General features: G+C 47.9%; 1 protein-coding gene across 21 annotated transcripts in view; it reads left to right on the top strand.

Annotated features, from left to right (window-relative positions):
* ABLIM1 (actin binding LIM protein 1) overlaps positions 1 to 18,684 on the top strand; it is a 1,283,500-nt gene that overhangs the window by 1,104,354 nt on the left and 160,462 nt on the right. For all 21 annotated transcript variants that reach the window (XM_069611893.1, XM_069611883.1, XM_069611888.1 and 18 more), the window contains one exon: positions 14,117 to 14,175. In XM_069611893.1, the coding sequence (XP_069467994.1) occupies positions 14,117 to 14,175 (59 nt within the window). The remainder of the gene's footprint in view (positions 1 to 14,116; positions 14,176 to 18,684) is intronic.

Raw genomic sequence — 18,684 nt, 5'->3', positions numbered from 1 at the left:
CTGCACTTCCCCCTCTCCCTTCCTCCTGCACTTCTCACTGTCACACTTGCACAATCCCAATGTCACAAGGCCTATAGGACCGTTTGTCCGGTCTCCCCTCCCTTGTCTTGTGGCCCCTAGAAACACTTGTGTACAGACGTGTTATAAATATCATATCATATATATCATACCATATCTAACTCTGTTCTGAGGTCCTTGAAAGCCCTCTGTGTGTCTGTGCACCCCTCTGTGCCCAACTTGCCTACAAAACAAAAAGTTTTCTGGTCAGTGCATTGAGTGACGCCAGTTCCTGTAGGGCCCAATCAGCCATTTTGCCGAATACCTTGAGGTATGAGCAGAACACTGATCACTCCATGGGGCTTCATTTACCGTTGAACCAATCCCTGTCAAGCCTAAAACACAGGAGGTCAAAGCTGCCGGGCTGGACGGGTAGCTGTCTGAATGCTGATTCTATATCTGCTGTGGCCACGAAGCCTCTGCCCACTTTCCTGCCAGCCTAAGCATTTCTAGGGTATCCTGCAATGAGAAATAGAAGACTGTCCCCATTAAGCCGATCAATTACTGACTTACCTGGCCCGGAAGGAAAGATGCTGTAAAAACCTAATCTGATCCTGTTCTTTCATGAGTACCAGATTCAAGGGTCAGATGGAAAAATGGGGTACGGGTGGGCACTGAAGGGGTGGGACACACTCATGAGCTTCTCTCTGTTGCTTGACCCACATATGGAATTTGAAAATCCTGTGAAAAACCCTGTAGAAGGGTGTAGACAGCCTGCGTGTGATGATAAGCATTAACTAGATGGCGGTCTTCCTTTGTTGATGACTATGGGTCATGAGTCCCTTCCACCTGAAGTGCTCAGAGGTATGTCACAAGTAATGCTGTTTTTCGCACTCTTTAGCATGCTCTTCTGCGCCCTTGGTTCTTGGCACACAGCTGCTTGAGATCTGGCTCCCTCAACATATGCTGCATTTCTGTCTGTACCTGAAGCTTTAGCCACATGGGCAAGTTCTCCAATCGCACTTACAGCAAGTTGCGTGGACCATGCCTGCGGTGTGCAGAATCATTAGGCCCAGCGGTCCTTGCTTGGTGGCATCTCTTGACCATCACAATAGAATTGGATCTGAGGTGGTTAGCCATAGGCCAGTCCAGACCTTCACAATTCCACCCAAGTTCCTGGCTAGTGGCATCTCTTGAACATCCCAATCGAATAGGATCTGCAGTGGTTAGCCATAGGCCCATCCAGACCTTCACCACTCCACCTGAGGTCCTTGTTTGGTGGTATCTCTTGAACATCACAATGGAATTGGATCTCGGTTAGTTGGCCATAGGCCCATTCACACTTCACAATTCCAAACACATAGGCACATCTGAGAATATACTCACCCCAGCAATGGGACCACGAGTGGATGATTCTGGTGAGCTCAAATGAACTGAGATCAGGTGTCCGCTGGTCCCCCACATCTGCAGATGATCCTGCAGTGAGCAAGAGACAGCAAAGCTGAAAGTGAATTTAACTGTGATGGGTGCAGCTCATGTGATAGAGGCTGGTCTCCTGGAAGAAAAGAAGAAAGAGCCCTGCAGGATCTAGCGGGGTGGTGGCCTTGCCCACTTAACAAGAGATCACTCATAATGTGTTCCTGCACCCCATGGAGTAGCCGCAATGTGTGCATGTGTGCTGTGTGTGTGTGTGTATGTATTCAAACACTACCCAGGTGTGGAAGCCTCTACTTTCCAGAGCACAGAGCAGACATTCCAATGTAACCAGCCAGGAAGAGGTCAGGAAAGTGATTCCTCTGTAGCCTGATGTGGAGAACACTCAACCATAGCCAGAGGTAGAGATCACAGGCATTCATCTGTACCCAGGTGAGAAGTCCCTCACTGTCCCAGCCACAGAACAGAATTCACCTTTAACCAGATGCTTCCCTCAACCACAGAACAGAAATGAAACTGTGTGTACATTCCAAGCCACTTACTTTCCTGACCATGAAGCTGAATGCAACTGTCCCACATGCGGATATCATGGACCGAGTACTAAACTGCACCCGGCTGAGGAGTCTCACACTTGCTTGACCAGAGAACACACATTCCACTGTAGCAAGATGGGAGGACACAGAAGAGGAATTACTGCACCCAGGTGAGAAGGCCAGCACTTCTCAGATCAAAGAACTGAAGTTCAACTGAAGCAAAGGCACAGGGACACACTGCGCCCATCATTGCAACAGCGTCTTGGCGCAGCTGCAATGCACGCCACTGACCCACCGAGAATGTACCCACCACACGCACGACATCCAGGGATGAGGGTTGGTGGGTGAGAAACAGGGCGATTGTAATAGAAATGGAGTGATGGTAGAGAACAGGTTTTGGTTAAGAACCAGGCTAAGGATGGATATGAGGGATAGGGTGATGAGTTAGAGAGACAGGGCGAGGCTTAGGTGAGGCATGGTGGGGAGGACTGGAAGAGATGGGGTGAGACTTGATTAGAGGGTGGGCTAGAACGCTGTGCAGCTGGTTGATACAGTATGAGAGAAGGGGATGTATGTGGGCGGGGGAGAGTGAGGCATGGGTAGGTGGAAGGCTGTTATAGAGTGTGATGAGATATGATGTGTGTCCATTTACCCTGTTTGCCACACTCACATTATCTGTCCTGTCTCACCAGTCCCAGCAAACAACTATTTTGACCATCGAGGCGTATGCAGTTTGCAAGTTTCCAGTATTCTCCCAGTTTTCAATTACACATTTCCAGTATATCCATTATTCACTATTACACAATCCCTGAAAGTTCTACCTTTCAAAATCACAGTGTACTGCCACTTACAAAATCGCATGGTCAGTTTCGAGTACCCCAATATTAACCCATTCGAAGGGATTGTGTCCTCTGCCATATTCCACATCTATGACATGTAATGTCCACAGCTGTGCACTTCAGAAACTTTTCAGCAGAGGGCGTCTTGCGTCAATGGCATCGAGCCGATGTCCCTCGAGGGCCTCCGTTGAGGGTCGACGTCACCAGATGTTATATATAGGACACTTGGCGCCCGTTGCCTCAGTTCCGTTTTTTCCGACAGCAAACGTGTATAGCTTCGTGAAACTCAGCGCGCCTCGTGTGTATCATCGACCTTTATGATGTCTATTTCTTCGACCCCTCCGACTCCAAGGTCTGGGTTAAAGACTTGCCGGGACTGCAAGTCCAAGTTGTCGTTGACTGACCCGCACCGTATTTCTTTATGGTGTCTGGGTGAGTCGCACGACACTGACGACTGCTCGAAATGCCAGTCTCTAACCGCCAAGGCCTTGCGTGAAAGGAAGGGGAAGCTCAAGGGAGGTTGGGGGGACCTCAAAGTCCTGTAAGTCTGGATCGAAGTCTAGGGTTTCCACCGACAACTCGAGGGGCGACTCTCCGCGTTGGGAGGAGGCTCGAGGTTCTCGGTCCCGGAGTGGTTCCCGCCATTCCTCGTCTTTGCGACACTCTAGGAAGCGCCGGCACCGATCCCCGTCCTCGGAGGAGGATGGCGCCGTGCATAAGGTAGCCTGTCCCACGAAGTCTTCGACTCCAGAGGAGTGGGTGGCTTTTAAAGAGCAAATGATGGCGATTTTCCAGTCACAAAGAACGGTTCCTGTTGCGCCTGCTCACAAAGCCGGCAGAGAATGCTCTCGAACCGCGGCTCGTACGCCTTCAGGCTCAGGTTTGCGCCGCGACTCGCACTTGGAGCCCTCCAGGCCCCGTGTGGACAAGAGCAGTCGCAAGAGACGTGTGTCCAGGTCTCGGTCTTCGTCCCCAGCGAGACCGTTGCGGTCTGTGGAGGTTTTGACGCCGGCGTCAACTCGTTCGGCGCCGGGACAGTCGGATTCAGACTATCAGCCCACACCGGTGGCGGCATCGACACCGAAAGTCTCACGGTTGACACCCACGGCGCGGATTCCGGTGTCAAAGCCCTCTACTGCTTCGACATCGATATTCTCGATGTCCTCGGCGTTGAGACCCTCTGCGTCGTCGATGCTTTTTAGGCATTATGTGTCTGAGGAGTTTCCTGAGGAGGTGGTTATGCTTAGGAAGGCTTCCTCTAAGTCTAGGAGGCCGGTATTGGGCCCCAGGCTATCTGCTGTTACTCTGGCTGGGTTTTTCAGACCTTTGGCTGATTTTTGTAGAGGAGGAAAGGTCAGAGATTGAAGACCCTGCTTCTCAGGATGAGGCTCTGGGATTGTTGGATGACAGTCCCTTGGAGGAGTTGAGGCAGACCCTCCATGATGCCAGTGGCCTGGACACTTCTCCGGAAGTTGAGTTTGGTAGTCCTGAGCCGGGGGCTCATGCAGACTCTTCCGACAGGCGGCTCATGTCTAGGGTCTCCGAATACCTGGGGTGGTCCAGTCCTCCTGAGGATTTTATTCAGCATGATCTTACTGACATCTTGGACCAAGGTCCCCCCTCTGACCCGGTATTGCCCTTTCATCTTACGTTGCAAAAAAGGGTGTCCTCGGCTTGGCAGGCCCCAGAATCGCTTCCGGCGGTCAATAGGAATTTGTTGAAAAAGTGCAGCCCATCTGTTAGAGACCCCAGCTATTTTTCTACTCACCCCACTCTGGAGAGTTTGGTGGTTCAGGGGGATATGGCCACCTCGAGGCAGCAGGCGTACCCTACCATCCCTCAGTGCTCAACACGTCCCTGGGGCAGTGTTCGCCTCCCCAGGTGAGGGCTCATCACATTCTGCAGATGGTGGACAAGTTTCAACGTGCCCAGAGCCTCCCGGCGTTCGAGTTCTTGAGGTTGCTCGGCCTCATGGCATTCCGCATTTTCCTGGTGCAAGAGGCTCGCCTGCAGATGAGATCTCTGCAGTGGGCTCTCAAGATGCAGTGGTCGCAGTTCTCAGACAAGATGTTGAATCCCGTTCAGATTCCGCTCTCGGTCGGCCAGGATCTTCTATGGTGGGCCGACGAAGGAAATCTGAGGAAGGGGGCACCGTTTTGGCAACCATGGCCGGAGGTGACGATCGTGACGGATGCCCCCCTCACAGGATGGGCCGCTCATGCCAACGAGTTGACAGCCAGCGGCCGTTGGTCTCCGTCAGAGTCCAGGCTCAACATCAATCTGTTAGAGCTGAGAGCCATCAGGCTGGCCCTGAAGGCTTTTCTGCAGTCTGTGCGGGGGAAGACTGTCCTGATTATGACGGACAACACAGTGGCCATGCATTACCTCAACAAAAAGGGGTGGCAGGGTCACTTGCGTTGTGCAGGGAGGCGATGAAGCTCTGGTTCTGGGCCATCCAACAGGAACTTTTGATCTCGGCAGTTCATCTGGCCGGAGACGAAAAAGTGGCAGCGGACGCTCTGAGCAGGCAGAGCACGGTCTCTCACGAGTGGGAGTTGGCTCAGGAAGTCCTTTTGGAGATCTTCGCCCTTTTGGGGAACCCTAGAAGTGGATCTCTTCACCACCAGTGTCAACAGGAAGTGCGAGAGATTCTGCTTGCAGGAATTTCCCCCAGGAGGAGCCTTAGGGGACGCGTTCGTAGTGGAGTGGTCTTTCCCACTGCTGTATGTGTTTCCTCCAGTTCCCGGGAGTAAGGACCAAGGACGTTAAGCCAGCGGTGCGGGCTGCACTCCGAAACACCACTCGTGGTGTATAGATTCAATGTGGTTCAAAGCACAAAATAATTGACTTCTGTCAGTTTTCGCAAAAAATGATAGTTTAATACTTGATTTTCGTCATCAATTTAAGTAATTGTACATCTTAGAAAAAGCAGATGTGCAGGGCGAGCTCAAACAATTGGCCAATGCATTGCGGAACACTGTTCCTTCGTCAGGGCCAGCTCATTCACAAACTAATCAGATTCGAGTGCTAAAAATTGAGCAAACGAATAAGTTGGATAACCCACAATATGTCAGCAACATTAATTAATTGAACATACAGTAATTATAAAGCAAATCCACAGGGATCATAACATAGCAAGAAAATAAAGTCATCAATGTATACATTCATTCATACAGTCATCATCATCATGATTTAGGAGTTTTTCAAGTATGCCGGGTGTGGATACATTATGCCCAAAGTGGCCATATGGATGCACATGTTCAATGACAATAACCACAATGAACAACACGATTTCAACACCAATTAATTAATGTTGCTGACATATTGTGGGTTATCCAACAGATTCGTTTGCTCAATTTTTAGCACTCGAATCTGATTAGTTTGTGAATGAGCTGGCCCTGACGAAGGAACAGTGTTCCGAAATGCATTGGCCAATTGTTTGAGCTCGCCTTGCACATCTGCTTTTTCTAAGATGTACAATTACTTAAATTGATGACGAAAATCAAGTATTAAACTATCATTTTTTGCGAAAACTGACAGAAGTTAATTATTTTGTGCTTTGAACCACATTGAATCTATACACAATGAGTGGTGTTTGGGAGTGCAGCCCGCACCGCTGGCTTAACGGCCTTTGTCCTTACCCCCTGTTTTCGTTGTGTGCTGTTCCACGGAGGCACCTTTTCCAGCGGGTTTGCACCCTTATTTAAATTCCAAATTAGTAGTGTTTTAACCATAAGAGTTATCTAACAAAGGAAGGTTGTGAGGGTTCACCACACACATTTCCTCCAGTCCCTGTCATTCCTCAGGTGTTGCAGAGGTTACGGAGGTTACGGAGGTTCGGTTCGCGAATGATCCTCATTGCTTCGATTGGGCCAGGAGAGCGTGGTACCCAGACCTTCTCGACATGTCCATCTGCCCTACCGAGACGATCTGCTCTCACGGAAGGGAGGTCAGGTTCTCCATCCGGAGGTCAGGTCTCTCAACCTTCATGCTTGGTATATGAAAGGTTGAGACTCAAGGATTGGGACCTCCCGGATGACGTGATGGAAGTGTTGCTTTCGGCCAGGTGGGCCGCATCAAAATCCCTGTACCGTTGCAGTTGGCGGAAGTTCTACGACTGGTGCAGGAGTCAGAATATGGATCCTTTCCAATGTTCCATTCCTATGGTGTTGTCTTTTTTGCTTTCTTTAGCCCACAAAGGCCTTCAAGTGGGTACCATTAAGGGTTACCTGGCGGCGCTGTCCATGTTTAAGCGCTCGTCTGAAGAGTGTTCAGAGATTCCTTTGATATCACAGTTTCTGAAAGGACTGTCTAATGTGTTTCCACCGTCCCCTTTCCTGGTGCCGGATTGGGATTTGAATTTGGTTTTAAAGTTTCTGATGGGAGCTCCGTTTGAGCCCTTACACTCTTGTCCGCTGAGAGTGTTGTCTTTTAAAACTGTGTTTTTAGTTGTGGTTACCTCTGCACGCAGAGTGAGTGAATTGCAGGCACTTTCTGCCAAGCCACCCTTTACTGTTTTCCATAAGGACAGGGTTGTCCTGCGGATGTGACATTCTTTTCTGCCAAAGGTTCTGTCTGAATTTCATTTGAGCCAGAAGGTGATTCTTCTGGCATTTTATCCTCCTCCGCATCCTGGTACGGAAGAGGAGAGGCTCCATAGGTTGGATCCTAGCAGAGCTTTGAGCTTTTATCTTTCACGGATGTCCCGGGTCAGAGTGGACGATCAGCTCTTTGTAGGTTTTGCTGGACACTGCTTGGGTCAGGCTGTTTCCAAACAGACCGTGTCCAGATGGATTATCCTAACTATCACTGAGTGGCGGGGAAGGACCCTCCGGTAGGCTTACGGGCTCACTCCACTAGGGGTATGGCTGCCTCCACTACTCTACAAAGGGGTGTTCCTATTCGGAATGTGAAGCAGACACATGGGCTTCTGTCCATACTTTTGTTAAACACTATTCCCTGGATTCCATCCATGGGCAGGATTTGGCCTTTGGTAAGGCAGTCCTCTATTCGGTCATTTGAATTGGTAATCTAAATTCACATTCTAAATTCTTTCCCTCCTCCATAGTCTGGTACTGCTTTGGGAGTCTTTCATAGATGTGGAATACGTCGGAGGACACAATCCCTTCGAAGAACAAGTTACTTACCAAACTGGTAACGTTCTTTTGATGGGATGTTCCCCCGATGTATTTCACATCGTATTTCAAATCGCCCTCCCAGCCGGCCCCTCTGGAGAATTTCCTCTGTGATTGCAGCTTCCGTTTCCGCAAGGTTGTCGGCAGTTATACTGGCAGGAGACGTTCTATGGGGAATCAACTAAATTGAGGCAACGGGCGCCGTACATCCTATATATAACATCTGGTGACGTCGACCCTCGACGGAAGCCATCAAGGGACATCGGCTCGATGCCATCGATGCAAGATGCCCTCTGCTCTCTGCTAAAAGCTTCTGAAGTGCACAGCTGTGGACATTACATGTCATAGATGTGGAATACGTCAGAGGAACATCCCACCGAAAGAATGTTCCCAATTTGGTAAGTAACTTGTTCTTTTGACGAACCCAGTCCTCTCCCAGTATATTGCCTTGGGTTTCAAAATGCAATGCTGCCGAGTGTGGCCATACGTGATCCATGTTTTGCAATGGCTGGTGGTGGTGAGGGCATTTAAGTGATGTGTGCATACGTACATTAGTGGTCCGTGTCTGCATGACACGGACCACTGTTTTGTTTTGGTATGTGAATGCCTTGAGTAGCAATATACATTAAACTATTTTGCTTCCATCTCTTACTCTCTGCTCCCCTGGATCTTGAGTGCTGCTGTCTACTGCCATCAGACACACCAGTCACAGACCCTACTTTGCCCCTCCTGCTGGTGCTCTCATCCTCCCCAACTGCCTTAAATTTGGATTTTGCCTTCCTCCCATCGCCCGAAACTACGCCTCACTGTTACCTGCTCAAACCCCAGCCCTCGTGTCCTCTTCGTATACTAGCCACTCCCCTGATCCTCAACCCTGTCCCAGATAACAGCCCTGCTTGATATCCTCACCACTATAAAAATCACCACTGCTACCCCGTCATGCCACAAAAGCAATGCCTACTTTCCTCTCCGGCCACAAAGGCCACCCCTGCTGTCCTCTCATACCACAAACACCTCTCCTGCTGCCGTCCTCCAGAAAAAATATGAGGTGATGGCTAGAAGGTTTACAATGAATCTTAACCTCTGGCGTTGCTCGGGGCAACCCTCCAGACCATCGTTCTTCACCTGCCAAGCCATTACAGAAGGGGAACGACCATATGCAAATCAGGCTTGGTCCCACCCTAAAAGGGGCGATGCAGCCAGAACACAATTAAAAAGCAAAGTTGACAAGGTAGAACCCTGAGGGATGCTGTTAGTCATATTTCTAAATGCAGAAGTGAAAGGATCCAAGCAATCTGCTCTGTTCCATTTGATATGAAAGACTTAATCTGCGCAAGAGCAGAGTCTCCGTTCCTTGCGATGGCCGTCGGATTGAAAGATGCACGATATCAAAGACACGTGGGACAACGAGAATTAGAGCTCTGTTAACCCCTTTATCATCTTCTTCTGCAAGATCATGTATACCAGATGTAATAACCAGTACAGCACTTTTCCTGGTCTAAAACCTAGTTGAGATGTATTGCATAGGTTTGTGGATTCTGCAAACCTCTGTAGATGTTTGACAACTACCGGCTCAAGCTGTTTAAATATAAATGGTAGCTGAAAATTGAGTGAAAATTTGTCAAGCAAGCAAGATCCAACTTAGACTTCTTCAGGAGTCGTCTAATAACTGCCTTCTTCAAACTATGCAGGACAATTCCTCTGTCTAGGGAGGTGTTTATGAGGTGCAGCACAGAGTTCCATATAAGTGCGTACAATTCTTTAGCTAATTTTGGGGGTAACAGTGCATAAGGGAAACAAGCTGTTTTCGATGATTTCAGTTGCAAGTCAAACTCTTTTACAGTGATGGTATCAACATCAAATGGAGTCCTCGCTTATTGTAGCCCCTTCTCATCTTATTTTATTTTACTATAAATTGATCTGATAAGGTGTGTAACAAAATGACAGGGATGACTAATGAATAAAACTCTTACTCAGCGCTGCACTGTATATTTGTGTGTTCTTACTAATCACTGTGCCTCGTCCAACCATGTCTTATAGATACAGATTTACAAGCCACCTGTCTGATGACAATTCTTAGATTTTGAAAAAGAGGTGCATAAGATTAAAAAGCCATCTCTGCCTGCAGGAACTTTGTGTTTCATCAGCAGTCAGGAATGCACTTCGGGCCTTCGGACCCTGTCTCATGCCACAGCACGGCCAGCACTGCGGGCTCCAGGAAGATGTATCAGAAAAGGGACATGTGTGCACTGTAATGTTGTAATGTAGCATTTATGATATGATGGTTTGATTAGCAAACCTCCCTTTCAGAAAGATAATTACTTGCATCAGTTTATATGACTACAAATCTAAAAAGCCAGAGCCTGTTTTCTGGACATTCTGGTTGGCTGAGAAGAGGGGAAAAATGACTTCCAGGACAATACGGCCTCTTGTGCGGAAGCTCGAAATATCACCCAATTCCAAGCAAGCGCGTATAAGGAGGGCCGAGGAAGCATAAGAGCAATGAGGCTTTGTAGCACCTGGCCACAGGGTTGGCTGCTACTGGCAAACAGGAGTGTGTTAATGTTAATGTTAATGTTAAAGGTCATTTGTACCGCGCACTATCACCACCGGAGTGGTCCCCTGGTGCACTGGCGGCTCTGAAAGAGGGAGTGAGGGGTGGGTTAGTGGGTGGAGGCTGGAAAAGTGCAAGAGAGCAGTGATGTGCTGTTGACAGCCTCAGCCCGGTGGTTCCGTCGGCTGGGCCCGGGGTGTATGCGGCCGGTAGTCGTCGTGTGCTGATGTGCAAGTCTGTGTGTGTTTTGTTTTGTTGTTGCAGTGTAGTGAAGTTCTTGCGGTTTGCTGCGCTAGAGGTTTGTGGTTGTGTTTGATTTGGAGTTTGAGAGTGTATGCAGAGAAGGAAATTGTTAGTGGTATTGGTTAGTTGGTATCTCTATCCTGGATTGAGCCAGTTGGGCTCGTGTAATCTTACACGACGGAATGCTTGTACGCCCTGTGCCTCAGGAGGTATGTGCCCGTTTTTGCATTCGAGGCCGTTTGAGGATTTAGCTGTCCCCTCCGCCCGCTCCCTTAATAACTTTGCATGCTCCTCACCCCCCCACATGATTAGCGCAGCTGCTAGTGTCCATACTTCCGATTGTGGGGTGATTGGTGGTATCTCGTCCGTTCCACAGCCCTGTGGTACCTAGTTGTGGCTGTACGTACGGTGAGGGATGGTAAGGGTTGGCTGGAGTTGTTGCTTCCGTCTCCCTGGGTCTCGCGGGTGGACCCTGGTGGACCCTTGTGTCCAGCGTCAGCCCTACTGGTGCTTGGAGTACTTCTGTCGTTCTATGGGTTTGTCAGTGTCCTTTTTTTGAGTCGTTTGTCTTATTGTTGTTTCGGTTTTAGTCTCTGGTGTTGAAGAGGTAGGTTTTTAGTAGTTTTCTGAATTTAAGGTGATCTTTGGTGTTCCTTATTACTTTTGGGGTGTTGTTCCAGGTTTTCGCGGCTAAGTGGTAGAAAGCGGTGCCTCCGAGTTTCTTCTTGATGTAAGGTTTTTGTTCCAGTCGGATTTCGTTGGTTGATCTGAGCAGTCTCGTTGGCTTGTAGATTGTTATTTTTTTTTGTAGGAATTCTGCTCCTTGTCCGCTGATTGCTCTGTGCGTTATGCACATTGTTTTGAAGATGATACGCTGTTTTACTGGGAGCCAGTGTAGTGTTTTTAGGGCCGGGGTGATGTGGTCTCTTCTGGATAGTTTGAGGAGTAGTCTGGCTGCTGTGTTTTGGATCCGTTGTAATTTCTTCAGTAGGTATTCCGGTATACCGAGGTAGAGGCTGTTTGCATAGTCGATACTTGACATGATGAGGCCGACGATGGTGAGGAGAGGAAAGGTAGTATTTTTCTTGCCGTGTGGAGGAGGAAGAAGCATTTCTTGACTGTTGCGTTTATTTGCGGTTCTAAGGTTAGGGTGTTGTCCATCAGGACTCCCAGATTTTTTACTACCTTAGATGGTGATCTTTGGGCTGACAAATTAAAAATAAATCTATTCAGAGCCAGTGTGACACTTGGCGCCATCTCAACTGGAGTCCGTTGTTTGTGCCGCGGGACAGTCAATGCAGGGGAGGGGCGCAGGGGCGAGCAGGCACAGGTTTGGCCAGGGTTCAGCAGCAAGGCAGCACTCGTGTGGCACCTGGAATTACTAGTGCCTTTCAAGATCCATGGCTACATCGGCGTATATTGCCCGGAAGCCATGCATCCTGATTAGTTCCCACAATTCATGGGACTCATTTTCAAAGTCGCGGGAGTGTGAATGAAGGTGCTAAAGACGGCATAAATGTGTTACGCCTGATTTAACACCTTCATTTACGCTCTGGTGCATTTTCATTGTTTCTAACGGTGAGGACGGAATTGGAGTTGCGTTTGTGCCTCCCTTCTCTGCCCTCAAAAACGACTTGGTTTTATACTAGCATGGTATTTTCATGGTGGCGAAAAACCAACGATTCCCTATGTAACGCATCTGCTTTTTACACCAGCAAATAGCAGGCGGATTACATAGGAAATCACAGGAAAAGCTTGGGATTAGCAACTGCCGACCCTGGTAGCCCCTACATATGATGCCCATTAATGCAAGTTGGTTCATTGTTCCCCCTTTTTAGTTTGGGCTGTTAGTATAGGCCTAAACTATTGCATTAGAGTACAGATAGAGAGAAATGACATATGAGATATGAGGAGGGACCAGGGTGGGCCTGGGCCAAGAAATAGGCCCGGACACCCAAGAAGAAGTGTGCCATCCCTCGCCTCAAAAAAGTGGACCACCCCTTGCCTCACGACCCTTGGCCTCTGATGACATTGCCAGAAATTATATCATTTGACCTCACCCAAAAGTGACATCCTGAGAAGCGATGAAACATGACCTTTCACCCCTTGACAAAACAGGAGTGGCATCAAATAGCATTGTTCCTAAGTACACTACGAAAATTGCAAGCAGACGTCCAAGGCCAAATGATAATATTATTGTATAGCACTTACGCTTAAGCTCTTTTTTTATAGAACAAATATGCACACAATATCACCCAACCTGTGTTGGTACTCATTTATCAACCTCAGAATGATGAAAGGCTGAGATGGCTTTGCAGGGTTTCGTACCTCTAACCTGCAGATCACACACACATCGCAGCAGCGAGCACTCAACCCATTGAGCTATCATATCGGCTATAGTAAAATGAGCAATTATTCTGTAGTGGATACCATTAAACTGGTAACTTAGATTTAACAGCAGACCAGTTATGTTCATCTGCAGGTCTGGTGGAAAGTTGCCTGCTTGCTGCAGCAGCATGTGAATGATACATGCATCATGCATGCAAATCAATAATCAAAGCAAGGTCACAGTTGTTACCTTGCTTTGATGAATTATGTCATTGTGGGTGCTTTTTGTTTGCTTAACCGGCCCAGGCGTAGGCAAAAACCGGCCCCCAGGGACTACACATGATTTCGGCCCAGCCACGGGCCGAGTGGCAAATGGGCCAATCCGACCATGGGACACAGCTAGTAGGTGTTGTTTGATTTTTTTGTCCACCCATTGGCTGTCCATGGGCATGCTAATCCCTATGGCCATTATCACCTAGTTCCTACCCCTCCCTACCCAAAATACCCCCTCTGTGGCACTTTAAGCTCAATTTAAACAAGCCTTGCCATCAAACTTTGCACGCAAAGTGCTGCCAGTGTTTTTTCAAATCAGTGTACTGAGAGTTAATGACTTAATTGGAGCTGTAAACCCGCTTCTGGTGTAACCAAAATGTCTTAACCAGGTCCGCCTTCAGTCACTTGCTTTATAAGCACTGAAGTCCTGTTAAAAACAAGCATTGGCAAAGCCAAGTGTTTTGGCTTGTGTATAAGTATTAGGTATTTGGCAGGCACTGCTATTAGTTGCCCAGGTACTCGCACCATTTTGCCCCTGCTACCATGAACGGCCAGTTAATACCACTACGCCTGTGCCAATCAAGTGCCTTTCCCATGCCTACACAGAAGCCCAAACTGTTGGCATTGCCAATGCTTGTTTTATATGTTTCCACTTTTACTCGTTTACATATTGTGTACATGTTCCTCTATACTTGTCTGTGTGATCAGTCACACACTGAGACTAAAATGGAGAGTGGCGTTGTTGTACGTCCCCTGCTATAATGATGGCTCTCTTTGCAGGTTCCACGGTCTGGCATCCGGACTGCAAGCAGACCAGCAAGGCTGAAGAGAAGCTGCGGGTAAGAGAAGCGCAGTCACCAAGCAGGCTGTCCTCATTTCCTGAATGCACGTGAGGCTGAGCACTGCGCGCGCTGCATGCGCACGGCGTAGGAAATAGAATGATATCACGTGGAACCGGACGCCATTGCAATCATTCGTTTTGGCTCATAGAGGTGGAGCTAGCCACCTGTGTGAGAAAAAAGATATTTGTATAGAAAGTATATGAGGGGCTGGCCCTTTTTCTGTCATATAGGACAGTGACAGGAACCACAGTAGCACATGCTGTCATCTAAATTGTCACGTTAGGGCAGTGGTCTTCAAACTGTGGGGCTGGCCCCCGCAGGGGGGCCCGAAGGATGTCTGGGGGATGGGGTGGGGCAAGGTTCCGAAAAAATGGAGTGCAGTGACTGCTTTTTAATAGAAAATATAAGCAGATATGGCATCGGGGGGCGGGCCCCGACAACATTTTTACTCAAGGGGGGGCCAGCAACAAAAAGTGTGAATACAGCTGCATTAAGGTGGTGGAAAAAAGGCACCCCTGCCTGCAAAAAGCAGCTTGTACTTGCTGTAAGTGTTTTCTAAGCACAGGGCTGGGATTGAAACCTGTGTTGCCTTGAGTCCAAGAGAAACGCGTTGCCCCTGAGCTATCCTTCCACTCTGTGAAAGGTAATGGATTAATTGAAGGGTAAGCAGCTGCTCATTATCAAAATGATCGTCAAACGAAGGTTGTTTAGATCCGCCAGTTGTGCCTGCCAAGCACTGATCTGTCAGTAGTGGGTTAGTTGCAGGTATCGAGCAGCTTCTGGTGTAATAGAAACGTACGGCCTGATTCATGGAATGTTTTGCACTGCTGAAAAGTGACTTGCACTTCTGAAAAGTGACTTGCACTGCTGAAAAGTGACTTTGCACTGCCGACACAAACCCTGATTCATGAAACTGTGCAAAGTGTATTTTTGCCGTGCAAAGTTAGTGCAGTCATTTTTGCAGTACAAAGTTACTTTGCACGAATTTTGTACTGAAAAAATACACTTTGCACAGTTCCAGGAATCAAAGATTGTGTCTGCAGTGCAAAGTCACTTTGAACCATGCAAAAAATTCCATGAATCGGGCCTTTATTGACCAAGTCAATCTTAAGCCACTTGATTTCTAAGTAATACAATAACACTGCCCTGAATTAAAGTGCTGATAATGCCTCATGTTTCCTTTTATATAGAAATAGCAAGGACTTCTATTAACTTTCTATTATGGTTCAGTTTTAGTTATTTACTTATTTATTTATTTGTAAAGGGCACTAGCAGCCTAGACGCATCGAGGCACTGTTGCAAGAACGTATCTTAGTTACAGGATGATTCTTTGCTCTGGGTTACATTGAGCGCTGGCACACACCACACACAATGTAAGGGAGGAATAGCTACAAACAGGTTACATGTTAACTTTTAGTGTGATAACTGGTTACAAAGAAAAGGAAAGGCCATCTGTAACATGTTATTTTTGTTCTGCTTTCTAAAGAGACTAGAAAAGCAAGTAGTGACATGCCAATAACTTTATTGGGCTGATTTGTAGAGAACTGTAATATATACACATTGCAATTTTACAAACATATGCAGGGGGTTGGAGGAAAGCCAAAGCTGTTTGCATTGTGAATGCTAGTTTTCATAAGTTTCCTTTTTTTATGTAATGAAGTAGTGTTCTTTGCTTCACATTGACTGAAAGGCGACCAATGAAAACCTTTGTCCTCAAGAAGACAAGCGAGCACAGCAAACATGCAATACTTCCTGTCTGGTGCATGCACTTCCATACACTGGTACATTTTAATGTGTAATTTTTCCGTTTGTGTCAGTGCTGTGCTAGGCGTTTCCCCTTTATATGGCTATTCTAGATACAGAAGTACTAAATACATCCATGAAAACATGTATTATGAAATAATTGTGCTAGGTAGTAATAATGGTGATATTAATACTATCATGTTTTTAGTCATCGATTCCTTCTGCCTCTAAGCACTGGAATAGTAGCTGATTTTACACAATGCAGATGCACAGTCTATATGAGCAGACCGCCTCCGCGACCCCCTTTGCACCGGCCCTGGAGCACCCTGCCCCTGGCTTTGAGGCTCACTCACCATTAGGCTCTAAAAACGTTCTTATACCCGCACTGGTCAGGATGGTCTGACTTCCTTTGCATTTTATCAAGATTTGAGTTGGTTCACCAGCGTTTCTTACTGCCCTAATCTCATTCCTGAATCATTTACCCCCCCCCCCCCCGCCCCCACCTATGTGTGTACGGGCAGATTCAGCAATTCTCAAATTTGAAGGGAAAAGAGTAGTATCAAAAATCATTCAATAGAGAATTTAAAATCCGGGAGAGGCTGCAGGATTAAAGAAAGGGAGAGGAGAAGAAAGAGTTGTGAATTGAGGTGGGAGAGCGATTCAACTAGAAGAAAATATATGTTGTATCCATGGAAATTATGGAGAAAACACAGCACATTATAGGAGTGTCAGAAGCATGGGCAAAGTTTTAGGAAGGGGACAAGGGTGTTTGACCCCATCCCCCAAGTTCTGTGGCACACCATTGTGTCCCACTCGTTTGGCAGGGACCCCTTTTATTTAGGTGTCCTGTCCCTCCTCCCCCCCAACATTTTCCCCAAAGTCACCCCACTGGTCCGAAGGTTAATGTACATCCTGCAAACATTAGTGTGTTGCCAGCAGGTCACTGACCCGAATCCTAGAAGAGAGGACTCCTGCTTCCATCCTGAACTGGGAAGGAAAACAGGCGCTGGAAGTACGTTTCAAAGTGGCCCCATATTACACATGTTCAGCAAGCCCAACCCTTTCCCTATGAGAACATGTGAAAATAAAATAGTTCACCACACAAAAGAGGCCCAGGGTGCAGAGGCCTACTGGGAAATCTCCACAGTTCTCTGTAGGCCAGTCCCCCCCTGCCCAGGCAGGAGAAGATTACCGGGAAATCTCCAGAGTTCCCTGTAGGCCAGTCCACCCCTGCTCAGGGAGGAGAGGATTACCAGCAAATCTCCAGAGTTCCCTGTAGGCCAGTCTATCCCTGCCTGCCTCCGTGGCACAGATAATCACGTTCACGTGCCGCTGTGGCACAGATAATCACGTACCTCTGCTGCACAGATAATCACGTTCACGTGCCGCTGTGGCAGAGATAATCACGTGCCTCTGCTGCACAGATAATCACGTTCACGTGCCGCTGTGGCACAGATAATCACGTGCCGCTGTGGCACAGATAATCACGTTCCTCTGTGGGACAGAAAATCGCGTGGCTCCGTGGCACAGATAATCACGTGCCTCTGCTGCACAGATAATCACGTTCACGTGCAGCTGTGGCACAGATAATCACGTGCCTCTCTGGCACAGATAATCACGTGCCACCTTCGTGGCACAGATAATCACGTTCACGTGCCGCTGTGGCACAGATAATCACGTGCCTCTGTGGCAGAGATAATCACGTACCACCTCCGTGGCACAGATAATCATGGCTCTGATTGTTGTGGATGCAGAGACCTACCTACCATTCCCGTGTTTGGCATTGTAACAAGGAGAGTTCCTGACGGCCATGCACAGTTAAAGGGCTTTTAAGACCGGGTCGGATTCTAATACAGACCCTGTGTGCATAATTTGTCCTCTTAAAGCAGGTGGAGGTCATGGCTGGCAGGGGGCCTGCACTGGTGGGAAGGATTGCATATTAGGGTATGACCAGCTGACGGGAAATGGCTCTGCAAAGAGCCGGAAGGGACTGTGTGTGTGTGTGGGGGAGGGGTGCATCGGATGCAGTATTTCCTGAGGCAGTTTCGCGCAAGCATTGATCGCGCGCTTGCTTTCCCTAGGGTGCCGCTGCTGCTTTTCTCACAAGTTGAAGTTCAGAGAGGTTTCGCCGAAATTGGCTCCTAGCCAATGATGTTGCAGCCTCCTCCACCTCTCAGGCAGTTAGTTGGTCTTTGGCTAAGCCGCTTTCTTTTGAGGGTCTTGGCAAGTGAGTCGTACTAGTGAGGATGCGGGATCAAATGCCTGCATACCCCCTTCTTGTGGTATGGTCTAATCCAGTGGTTGAAGTCTGCAAAACGAAGTAGTGGGACTTATGTTCCCTGCTTGTCTGTTCCCGCTCCCTACAAACCCCACCGCCACTCTCCCTCCCACACGCAATACAAGCCCCCAAACGCATGCACCTACTGTTTAAGGGAATGTTCAGGGCAGTGCACTGAAGAGCAAGTTTTAACTTCTTCCTACACTTTTATTTTAAAACGAAACCATTCCGGAGGGGTTTATTTTTAAAATAAAAGTATAAGAATGGTAAAGCTTAGTTAAAAAAAGTAGAGGAGCAACACTCCCAACCGCTCCCGCCCACTGGTCTAATCTTAGGTGTCAGAAAAGGCTGTTCTCATCCAGAGGTGCAAAATGAGGTGTATGAAGGCAAAGGTAAGGGCAATGAAAGCTATAGTAAGGGCAAAAAAGTAATAGTAAGGACAATGAACGCAAGAGTACGTGTAAAGAAAGCAATAATAAGGGCAT

This window comes from Ambystoma mexicanum, chromosome 8 (genome assembly GCF_040938575.1).
Source record: "Ambystoma mexicanum isolate Mex_15411 chromosome 8, UKY_AmexF1_1, whole genome shotgun sequence".
Taxonomy (NCBI): Eukaryota; Metazoa; Chordata; class Amphibia; order Caudata; family Ambystomatidae; genus Ambystoma; species Ambystoma mexicanum.
The sequence above is the reverse complement of the archived record's forward strand: the minus strand, read 5'-3'. Positions and strand labels throughout refer to the sequence as shown.